The sequence below is a fragment of the Tamandua tetradactyla genome, chromosome 11 (genome assembly GCF_023851605.1).
Source record: "Tamandua tetradactyla isolate mTamTet1 chromosome 11, mTamTet1.pri, whole genome shotgun sequence".
In the NCBI taxonomy this organism is placed as follows: domain Eukaryota; kingdom Metazoa; phylum Chordata; class Mammalia; order Pilosa; family Myrmecophagidae; genus Tamandua; species Tamandua tetradactyla.
In genome coordinates, this window is record NC_135337.1 from 77,868,318 (window position 1) to 77,879,530 (window position 11,213).

The window sequence follows — 11,213 nt, forward strand, 5'->3', positions numbered from 1 at the left end:
TCTTCCTTCTCTGATGAACTCCTACTCATCCTTCACAGCCCTGTTCCAAAATTTTGGGCTCTGATCAATTTTGCTTCTTGCCGGCAGGCAGAGTCCTAACTCCCTACATTGGGCTCCCACAGCCCTGGGTCCCTCCCTCTCCTGCAGCCCTGGCTCCACTGGCCTGGGTAGTTAAAGACTGCTTTTCCTCAATAATCAGGGGACCAGTCCTGGCCTGAGGCCTCTCTTCATACAGGGCGTTTCCTGCATAGTCAGAGAAAACACCCTTGCAGCTAAGTCTGTTTACTGCACCTGGCTTCTGCATGGGTGAGAGCATGGAGGCAAGTTGCCCAAGGTGGGTGGAAGTCCGGACTGCTGGCTGCAGCACATCTGTTCACCTTGGCCTGACATGTGTACTGTGCACAGGAGGAAGTCTGGCAGGAATACCTCCAGGGGTATTTTGGGAGGTGTGTGACTGGGGGACCCTATGTCTGGGCGGGACCTCTGTGAAGGGGTAGACTTTGCCAGCCTCAGGGTGGGGGGTAGGTAGTTTTTCATCTGTCCACCCATGGATGTGAATTCCCAAGGCTTCCTTCACCCCATCAACCCACCCATGAATCCTCCTCCTACCCAAGCATTTGTACACCCACCCACTCGCCACCATTCAGCAGCTCACCCACCCCACCCATCCTCTCATCATCCCCTGTCCACCCTTCAACCATGCTTCATCTACCATCCACCTGCCATCCACCCATCCATCCACCCATCCATCCATCTATCCACCCACCACTCAACCGTACATCCTTCACCTTCCATCCATCTACACACCCACTCATCTATCCACCCATCCATCTACCTATCCACTTACTAGCGATTCATCCTCCATCTTTCATCCATCCAGCCAGCCAGCACTCAACTATCCATCCATCCATCCATCCATCCATCTTTCCAGCTATCCACCCAATCATCTGTCCATCCATTCACCCCTCCTCCCATCTATCCACCCATCCACCCACCTATCCACTTACTAGTGATTCATCTGCCATCTTTCATCCATCCATCCATCCATCCATCCAGCACTCATCTATCCATCCATCCATCCATCCATCCATCTACCCAATCATCTGTCCATCCATTCACCACTCCTCCCATCCATCCATCCATCCATCCATCCATCCATCCACCCACTCCTCCATGAACCCACCCACCCTTCAACCCAACCAACCCAGTCATCGTTCCACCCATCCACTTACCCCTCCAACCATGCTTCATCTACCAACTACCCACCCACCCATCCATTCACCCACTGTTCAACCCAAGCACCCTTTCATCCACTCTTCCATCTACTCACCCACCCCTCAACTGCCTACCCATTCATTCACCTTCCACCCATCAATGTATGCATCCACTCACCATCCACCCCATCCTTTCCTTCCACCCCCGACTAAAGGTCTCAATCACACCCAAAGTGGCGGTAATAAGACACCCCAGAGTATTCCACAGGTTGCCTGGGGCAAGAGGGAAGCAGTGGGCTTGTAGGGGAGCTGCGGGCTTGAGATGGGGGGATCCTCTCATCTAGGGGAACTGCTTTCTGGAAGACATGTTGCTACGTAAGCAGGGCCTGATGGTAAGGCAGAACATTGGACAGCAGTGGCAGGGAAGGGGGCTGCTCTAGGCAGGACAAGGCTGGGAGGGGGGACGCATCTGCATGAACAAGCATGAGTATCAGGTCACCTGGGGAGCTACTCAGAGTGGCTGGGGCACAGCATTGGCCCTTCTCTTTCCCACACCAAAAGGTTCAGAAGGAAGGAGCCCTAGGCACTGAGGAAAACCTCAATACGCCAGACCACCCTCACCTCCCTCTTCTCCTACCTCCTGGAGCTCCAGTGCCCCGAGATAGCCAGCACCAGGCCACTGTGCAGACAGACTGCCGGCTCCGGTTACCCACTCCCAGCTGGGCCACGGGCTCGCACCAGCAGCTTCCAGTGCTCAGCTCTGACATCTGATCAGGTCTGAGCGAGCGGCCGCCCCAAGGGGCTGAGGATGAGCCGAGGGAGGAGACAGGCTGGCAGCCGGGATGCCTGTTGGCCAACGGGCACCGGCGGGAAGGCACCCAGTCTCTTCTCATCATCACTGGGCTGATTTCGGTTTCTAGAAGGAGCTATGCTTCCTCCCCTCCTCCCAGCCTTGGCACTTGCTGTTCTATCGGCTGGGAGCACTATTTCTGTACACAGCTCATTCTGGAAAGGCTCCCTGTCCCCATCTCGCTCCTACTTACTCTTCAGGTCTTCACAGCAAATCCCCTCCTCCAGGAAGCCTTCCCAGATGCCCCCGCCTGGGTCAGGAGCCACCTCTGAGCACCCCCCCTGCTCTCCTTCTGCTTCTCCCACTGCACTCCTGATACATCTGGTTCCATGTTTCTATCCATCATTAGCCACGAGGATGGGGAGCATTCTTCTTCTCCAGGGTCTCCCCCGGCACACAGCAGGCGCCCAATATTTGTTTCTTAAATGATTCCTCAAGGTCAACAACTCCAATGGCCTTGAACAGGTTCTCCATCCTCTATTCCTCCATGACCCGTCCTAAATTATAATTATTGACCTGAATAAGGTTCAAATACGCAAGAGTGACATTCAAGGCCCTCACTGCCGAGGTCCCAGATTTCCCCTCACAGCCATCCTACGTTTGTAACTTTTTATCTATAAACTTCGAAATGTGCAGCGGAAAGGACCTTGGGCTGGAGGCAGGACTCCTGGGTCCCCGCCCTCCAAGCTCTGGCCCCACTGAGACATCACTTGGCTCATGTGTAAAATGGAAGAAGGGGGCACTGATCATTCATACACCTCGTTTTTTGGAGACGACTGAAGAACTCTCACGTGGGCAGCAGCCCCAGTCTTCCTTGTGGTTCCCCGGTGCACTCCCATTCCCACCCCTGACTGTGCATCTATAACGTGGACGCTTCCTTTTGCCAACAGTTAAGATGGTGTCCGCGGAGTCAGGAGGCGACGCATGCGCCGTGGAGGAATAAGCCGGGAGCGTCAGACCTGAACGCAGCTCCTCCTTCCTCCCCGTCCCGCCCCGTTTCCGGCGGAAGCGGCCTCAACAAGGGAAACTTTATTGTTCCCGTTAAGGCGGCGAGGATGTCGGTGAATTATGCGGCGGGGCTGTCGCCGTATGCAGACAAGGGCAAGTGCGGCCTTCCCGAGGTGAGCGTGGCACAGGGCCCCGAAGGTCCCCTTCAGGGCCGCGAGCTGGGAGGGGCCGGAGGGCTGCAGGGCATTGTGGGAGTATCAGGAGGCACTGAGGCTAGATAATGGGAGGGACTTCCCAGTGAGGAGGGTCGGGAAGTGACGCCCCCTGCGCGCCCGGAGACGCGAACACGCCCAGCCCTGGGTGGGAAGGGCTGGGGCCGAGGGCGAGCCCCAGGATAGGTATGTCCCCGAGGCTCATGGGGAAGAGCGGACATAGTTCCAGGCGGAGGAACCAGCAGGGGAAAAGGCAGGGAGGTGGGAATAAACATATTTCGAAGGACAGATTAGGCCAGAGAGGTCTCCAGAGCCCCGCCAGCACGGGCCTCAAATGTCAGGCTGGGGAAGTGGCACTTTATCCCAAGGGTGATGGGCAAGGGTCTTGAGCTGCAGAGGGCCCTGGACAGGTGTCAAGAAGTTCCCTAGGGAAGTGGCCTTCTGGGCGTCCGTTTCCCTTCTCTGTAAACTGCAGGTGGAAAAATCCCACCTCTCCCCCTCTGTCTCATGAAGGCTGGTCTGTTCCTTTTGAGTTATGCATTAATAAGCTCTCTGGTGCTGGGAATCCCTCCTGAAGCCCCACTCTTCACCGCTTGTTTTATTCATTTTATTCCACAAACATTTATTGAGTACCTACTGAGTGCTAGGTACTTTATAAATAGGCTCTGGGCAACAGGTCAGCCAGAACCCCCTCTAGTAAAACAAATCAATATAAGAAGTCAGATGGTAGTAAGCACTACAGAGAAAAGTAAAGCTGGGAAACACATGAGGAGTGCTGGGGAGGGGAAACTACTTTGAAACCAGGTGGCCAGGGAAGACCTCTCTAAGAAGGTGACTTTTGACTTAATGGAGAAGAGGGGGCAGCTGTGGGGACATCTGAAAGAAGAGCTTTCTAGCCGGTGAGGATAGCTTGTGCAAAGGCCCTGAGGCAGGATCCTGCCTGGCAAATTGGAAGAGCAGTGAGGAGGCCCATGTGGCTGGAGCAGAGGGAGCAAGGAGGGGAGTAGGAGGAGGGGAGGGCAAGGAGGGGACGGGGCACATCATGCAGGGCTGTGGGCTGCAGGCGCAACTTGGGCCTTCCCCTCTCCCCAAGGAAGCTGGGAACCATGGAGGACTGCAGGCAGAGGAGGGATACGAGGACAAGCGTCCCCTTACAGTCTGTGGCTTACGGTCTCCCTGCTTGCAGATGGCGTTGACCCCTCCCTTCCATGCTCTCCCGACAGATCTTCGACCCCCCGGAGGAGCTGGAGCGGAAGGTGTGGGAGCTGGCGCAGCTGGTCTGGCGGTCCTCCAACGTGGTGTTCCACACGGGAGCTGGCGTCAGCACTGCCTCGGGTATCCCTGACTTCAGGTCTGTGCACATGGGAGGGAGGTTGAGGCAGAGCCCTCTAGGCTGCCAGGGGCTTCCCTGTAAGATCCTGGTGCCTGGGCATAAGAGCCCATCCCGCTGCCTTCCCCCTCACTGGGTCCTGAGTAAGCCCTCTCCTGGGGTAGGGTGGGGAGAAGGCTCCTTCCTTCCAGATGGCCAACATTCTGCTGATACCCCATTGACCAGAACTGGGTCACCTGACCACATCTAGCTGCAAGGGAACCCCGGGGGGAATGTAGTCTTTAGCCATCCACCTACTCACCTAAAATTTGAGGTCCTGTTACCTTAGAAGATGGAGAGAATCCATGTTGCGGACAGTTTGCTCCATGCTCACTTGCAAGTATTTTTCTATGTCCTCCAGGGCCAGGCTGGGTCTGGGTCCACTCGGGCCCCAGAATCATCACCCAGTTCAGGCTCAGCAGGGTGGGCAGGCAGTTTTGGTTGAAGCAAATGACTCATTTCCAAGCACTTATTCCTTATCTCCTTTCCTTTCTCACCTGCGCTCTCTTTTTGGCTCTGTCTCTTTTCCTGTCCCCCTTTCTCTCCGTCTCCCCAAATGCTTTCTCTGTTTCTCTCTTCCAATTCTCTTTCTCTGTGTGTATCTATCCCTCCCCATATCTCTCTGTCTCTCTGTTCCCCAAAACTCACTCTTTCTCTTTTTGTCTCTTTCTGTTCCTCCAAACTCACACTCTCTCTCTCTCTCTCTCTCTCTCTCTCTCTCTCTCTCTCTCTAATTATCTATCTCTTTTTCCGTCCCCTCTCTGTTCCCCTAATCCTCTCTGTCTGTGCATCTCTCCCCACCTGCTGCTCTCAGGGGCCCCAATGGCGTCTGGACAATGGAGGAACGGGGCCTGGCCCCCAAGTTCGACACGACATTCGAGAGTGCACAGCCCACACTGACTCACATGGCACTGGTGCAGCTGGAGCGCGTGGGCCTCCTGCATTTCCTGGTCAGCCAGAACGTGGACGGGCTGCACGTGCGCTCCGGCTTCCCCAGGTGACTGCCGTGTCTCCCCCACACCCCCTCCTGAGGCTCCTGCTTCCCCGCCCTCCCACACACCCAGGCTCCGGCCCCACTATGCTTGGTTTCCCTCTCTGTGACCCTCACTTTCCTCGGCTGTAAAAATTGGGAATCGATGAAGTCCTTCCATCATGCTTTCGATGTAGTGATTGAGTAAGGTGGCTCGGGAAATTTGCCGGGCACTCAGAAGGACTCCGTAAGAACAGCTTTCTGTCAGGCTGTCACCATCCCCTGTCTCCTTTCCCTGGGCCCGGGGGTTCTAGCCCTGAGGTCTCTCTTGACCTTGTGTGTGAAGCTTTCTGAGCCCCATGACCCAGAGTCACCCCAGCTGGGTCCCTTGACTCCAGCCAGAGGCAGCTACAAGGTGGGGTAAGGCAAGGACCCCACCTTTGTCCCCTAAGGCTGCCGTGACAAGAACCACAAATCAGGGGACTCTAAACAAGAGAAATCCATTCTCTCCCAGGGCTGGAGGCTGGAAGTCTGAAATTAAAGTACAGACAGAGCGCTGCTCTCTCTGAAACCTATAGGGAAGGCTCCTTCCTGGCTTCTTGCAGCTGCTAGTGGAGCTGGTATCCCTTGGCTTGTGGCTGCATCACTTCATTCTCTGCCTCCGTATTCACGGGACCTCCTCCCCTCTGTATTCAAATTTTTCTCTCCTTATAAGATTATTATAAGAATAATCATAATTACATCTGCAAAAAACACTCTTTCCAGGGTCACGTTCACAGGGGATCAGGCTTACAGCTTGAACACGCCTTTTTGGGGAGACACAGTTCAACCCCCAACAGGTGATTACATAACTTTTGCCACCCAGAGGGATTTTCCAGTTCTGGGGCGTTGTCCCATGCCACCCGCGAATACCTGGGTAGGTCTGGGAAGGTCATGCTTCAGCTCCCCTGGCACCTCAGGCCCTCACCCAAGGATCCAGCCTGGACTGTAACCAAGTGGGAGATAGGGATGTTTTAATATCCTTTCTTATCAGAGCGATTAACTAGACAAATGACTCCCGACAGATCTAATCCCCATGGTATGCACAGAGGGTTCTAGAAGTGAAAGCAAATATCCTCTCACTTGATAGCAGATGCATTCTGCTCTCTAGCTCAGGTGGCAAGGGTAGAACACAGGGAAATGCAGGGAAGGGTTCCTTTCCCACACAGCTGAATAGCAAATGTGGTGCTTTGTGTGTAGGTGGGTTGGGGGCAGAGAAAAGCCACCTCTTGGAGGAGGCTTTTGGGGGGGATTGTAGAGGCTAGGAATGTTTTTTTGGGATTTAATTGCCCCTACTTTCCTGAAGGGGTGGGTTTCGAGCCCATTCCACCCCTGCTCTGGGCACCCACCACTCAGTCCTTGGCGGACAACACCAGTCCTCAGTGTGTGTGTTTTGGGGGTCTCCATGTGCATGCCAGAGCAACAGGAGCCCCCCTGCATTCAGCTATCACTCAGCAACTATTTCTGAGCCCCTACAGTGAGCCGTGCAGAGCCAGGAGGAAGGAGCCCTCCAGGCCTGCCATTTCCTCCCCCAGACAACCCCAGAATTGGACATTATCACTCCATTTCACAGATGGAACTGAAGCCCAGAGGGGCCAAGTCACTGTCCCAGGTCACACAGCTGGAAAGCAGCAGAGCTGGGGTTCGAATCCACCTCCCTCTGGCTCCAAAGCCCATGCCGCAGGGCCACCCATCACCTCGGGATTTTGCAAACTGGGAATCAGCATTCCCGTCCTCCAGCCCTGGTAACGCTGGGAGATCCCAAGGCCCATGTGGATGGGGAAGGCATTTTCCATGGAGGGGGCTGCCCCCCTCCCCCACCAAGTTGGGGTCAGCTGTGGGGTTTCATTGCACCTCCAGCTCAGAGAGGCTGGGCCACCTGCCCGGAGGGTGGCACCGGGCGCCGGAGGCGGGCAGAAGGCAGGAGTCAATCCTATCCAGTGGCCGAGGGGATGAGGCAGGCTTCCTGTAGGAGGAGGGCACAGCACGGGGCCTGAAGCAGCAAGATCTGGGAGCCTTTTCCATCACCTAGCTTCTTCCTTCTCCTGCAGGGACAAGCTGGCCGAGCTCCATGGAAACATGTTCATAGAAGAATGTGTCAAGTGTAAGACGTGAGTGCCGGGGTGCTACGGTTGTAGGGGACCCCACTGACACCCTGTTTTCTGTCACCACCACCCCCACACAAATACACACATCGGGCTCTGCAAAGGGGCCTTTTAAATTGAATCTGGGGTTCCCATAAATCCAGATGATGTGACCCTCATGGGGAAGAAAGGGGGACCCTCCTGGGCCAGGTCTGGGTTTTGGCCCTTCTGTGGGGGTGGCTGGGATGGGGCCCTCCTGGGTGTGTGGGTGTGACCTTAGACTGTGAGCCCTGGTGGTGGGGGCAGGGTCCCTCCTGGGATGGGACTGGTTTGTGAGCCTCCTGGTGGGGGGCTGACAGAGGTGTGACTTCCCCCTCTGGAAGGGCTGGGCCAGGCCCTCCCTGGAGCAGGTGTGTCTCCCCTTCTGTGTGAGGGGCTCACAGGTGTGGGTATTGTGTGGGGACTGGTCACAGGGCCCTCCCTGCAAGTGGACACTCAGGCTGGAGCACCAGTGGTCCCCCACACACACACTTAAAAAAAACTTTCTTCTCTGTGAGTTTACTTTGAAAATGTTCTAGCTCCTAGAAATGTCACAAGAATCAGATAGTGAATATCTTATCCTCTCCTCCGAGACCAGGGCTGGTGAACCTTTTCTGTAAAAGTCTGGATCATAAATATATCCAGCTCTGCGAGCCAGGCGGTCTCTCTCGGGACAACTCAGCTCGGATGTTGTCATGCGAAAGCTGCCACAGACAACACCTCTCTCTCTCTCCCTCCCTCTCTCCCTCTCTCATCATTTGTATTTACTGTGCCTTTTAAGAGAAAGTTGCAGGCTTCTTCTCCGTTTGCCCCAAGCCCTTGAGCTTGTCTCATGAGCTAGAACACTCTCTTCCATAACCACAGCACAGCAACTAAAATCGGGACATGTAAAATCCATATAACGCTACCATTCAGTCTGTGGTCCATAATCCGATTCCACCAGCCAGTTGTCCCCAGTTCTAATCCATGGTCATACTTTGCATGTCTTCGTCATGTCTCCTTAATCTCTTTCCTCTGGAAGTTTCCCTCCTTTATTTTCCACGACGTTGACACTGCAAGGCATCCAGCCTGGTTATTTCATCATCCCTCATTTGGAGTTTGTCCAATGCTTCCTCGGGCTTAACTTCTCCAGGGGATCATCACCCCAAAGAGGGCAGGAGGCACCCAGGTGGGGCTGTGGCAGGCTGTCCCCACCGTCCCGCTTTCCTGTCCACACAGGCAGTACATCCGGGACACCGTGGTCGGCAGCATGGGCCTCAAGGCCACCGGCCGTCTCTGTACTGTTGCCAAGGCCCGAGGCCTGCGGGCTTGCAGGTGGGTGCGCCCCGACACCCTGTATCCCAGAACCCAGGAAAGCCGGGGCACCCCACTGACCCCCTCGCCCTTGCTGCCCCAGGGGTGAGCTGAGAGACACTATCCTGGACTGGGAGGACGCACTGCCCGATCGGGACCTCGCCCTCGCCGACGAGGCCAGCAGGTCTGACACCCCCCAGGCCAGCCTCGGCCCCTGCTGAGCCCAGGGGTGGTGGAGTGGTGGGGAGATGGGCAGAAACACAGCCAATCCCAGCCCCCGGCAGCTCAGAGGCAGAGGCAGCAGCCAGGAGGGGCTTCCTGGAGGCAGTGGGCCGGGCCCTCCCTGGGTGGGCCTCAGTTTCCCCACAATGGTAGCAGCTTCTGTGCCTTGAGCCCTCTTAGGCGTCTGGCCCTGTGCTCGAGGCTTCACTCGTGCCCTCCCCCACTGCTGCAGGGGGGGCTGCATTAGGCAGGTGAGGGGATAGACTGAGCCATCACCACCCATCCTGGGAGGGGCTCATCCTAGACCTGAACCCAGGAGTCCCACTTCTGGGACGGCGTCTAAGGGCCACCCATTTCTGCCAACGGAGTGGGGAGGGTTCCTAGCGCAGAGGGCAGAGGGCAAAGGGCAGGTGGGCGGGCCTTGAATCTTCAGGTGAGCTAGGGATGGTTGTCTTGTGGGCCACACTCAGGGTTTGACAGGACATCCCCAGAAGGGGATTGATGATCCCTGAGCCAGGGGCATTGGAAGGAGGCTTCGGGGAGGGGCCGGACCAACCCCCGCTTCCCGGCCCCAGGAACGCCGATTTGTGCATTACTCTGGGCACCTCCCTGCAAATCCGGCCCAGCGGGAACCTGCCACTTGCCACCAAGCGCAGGGGAGGCCAGCTGGTCATCGTTAACCTTCAGCCTACCAAGCACGTACGTGCCGTTCCCACCCCCAAAACCGGGAGCCCGCGCGGATTCCCAGACTCAAAGCCCTGTCCTCCCCCGCCCCAGGCCCCCGTGTGCCTGCGGCCACGCCTGACTCCTCCCCGGCCCCTCCCGCCCCTGCAGGACCGCCACGCCGACCTCCGCATCCACGGCTATGTTGACGAAGTCATGTCCCAGCTCATGAAGCACCTGGGGCTGGAGATCCCCGCCTGGGAGGGCCCCCACGTGCTGGAGAAGGCGCTGCCGCCCCTGCCCCGCCCGCCCGCCCCCAAGCTGGAGCCCAGGGAGGAGACCCCCGCCCCGTTCAACGGCTCGGCCCCTGCCAGCCCCAAGCAAGAGCCCTCAGCCCAGACCTCCGCCCAGCTCAAGGGCTCCAAGCCTACCAATCCCAAGCGGGAACAGCCGGACGGCCCTGTCCCCACCATGCTCCCCAAAAGGGTGAAAGCGGAGATGCTTCCCAGCTGACCAGGGTGCTTGGGGGAGGGGCGGGGAAGCTTTCGGTAGAAACCACGGGTTCTTTTTTCCTCTCAGCGGTCTCGCTTTGTTACTCGAACTCGTCCTCCAGGGATCTGGGTTGCTGAGAGCCGGACTCCAGACCTCAGATGCCCTCCGATGCAGCTCCCCAGAGCTCAGCCTGGGAAGCAGCTTCCCTCCAGGACCCTGACCTTGGGGCTGATGCCCCGGGCGTCTCCCTCCTTGCCCCGGCTTCTGACTCAGGACATTCTGCTGAGGGCGGTTTCCAGACTGCACAGGAATTCACTCTCTGTGTCCCCTGGGCCTCCTCCCGGCACCCCTCACACCCCCTGCCCCCCCTCCTCAGCTCTTGATCTGCCTCTTTAAGGCCTCACTCGCAGGCCCTCAAGGAGAAGGGGAAGTGGGGTCACCACGTGGACTCCAGAGCCTACGGGGACGGACTGTAGGCCTGCACTGCCTTTGGGGCTGGAGGGGGAGAGGGGCCACCCATCTTCCTCCAGGCTGCCAGAAAAGCCTTCAATGCAATAAAAACAGAACTTCCTTCTTGCAGTTGCGCCTGTTTACCAACCGAGACCTCGGGCAGGTCCTAGTGCCTGGAAGAGGGGTGGAAGAAGTTTGGTCCCCTTGCCCCCTGGGATGTCTATCTATGTGGGCCTCTGTTATAATCTCCCCAGTCTGGGCAAAGAAGGAGGGCCCCGGAAGCCTGCAAGAGTCAGGCGGGTTGTCCGAACAGCAGCTGGCATTTGATGAGCTTCCAGTTGGGAAGTGTATACTTATTTGCAGTTCAT

The 11,213-nt window shown here is 56.9% G+C and overlaps 1 protein-coding gene across 6 annotated transcripts; it reads left to right on the top strand.

The window, feature by feature from the left end:
- Positions 1-3,072: 3,072 nt before the first annotated feature.
- On the top strand, positions 3,073-10,974 carry SIRT6 (sirtuin 6). Of its 6 annotated transcripts, none has more exons than XM_077121124.1 (10): positions 3,073-3,185; positions 4,448-4,575; positions 5,408-5,590; positions 6,329-6,402; positions 7,176-7,347; positions 7,654-7,713; positions 8,944-9,039; positions 9,122-9,202; positions 9,816-9,939; positions 10,075-10,974. In XM_077121124.1, exons 1-10 carry the CDS (start codon positions 3,120-3,122, stop codon positions 10,414-10,416), a joined length of 1,326 nt encoding a protein of 441 aa, XP_076977239.1. In that variant the 5' UTR covers positions 3,073-3,119; the 3' UTR covers positions 10,417-10,974. The 6 variants fall into 6 exon arrangements, with proteins under 6 accessions (XP_076977239.1, XP_076977243.1, XP_076977244.1 ...); XM_077121125.1 differs by having other exon boundaries at positions 3,112-3,185; positions 4,411-4,575; XM_077121126.1 differs by lacking the exon at positions 3,073-3,185 and adding an exon at positions 3,291-3,410 and having other exon boundaries at positions 4,411-4,575.
- Positions 10,975-11,213: the final 239 nt, after the last annotated feature.

Bases quoted from the DNA above. Each gene is read 5' to 3' on its own strand.
- SIRT6 (XM_077121124.1), top strand. From the start codon at position 3,120: ATGTCGGTGAATTATGCGGCGGGGCTGTCGCCGTATGCAGACAAGGGC. The intron at 3,186-4,447 runs GTGAGCGTGGCA...CTCTCCCGACAG, and splicing joins GCAAGTGCGGCCTTCCCGAG to ATCTTCGACCCCCCGGAGGA. The intron at 9,203-9,815 runs GTCTGACACCCC...TCCCGGCCCCAG, and splicing joins CTCGCCGACGAGGCCAGCAG to GAACGCCGATTTGTGCATTA.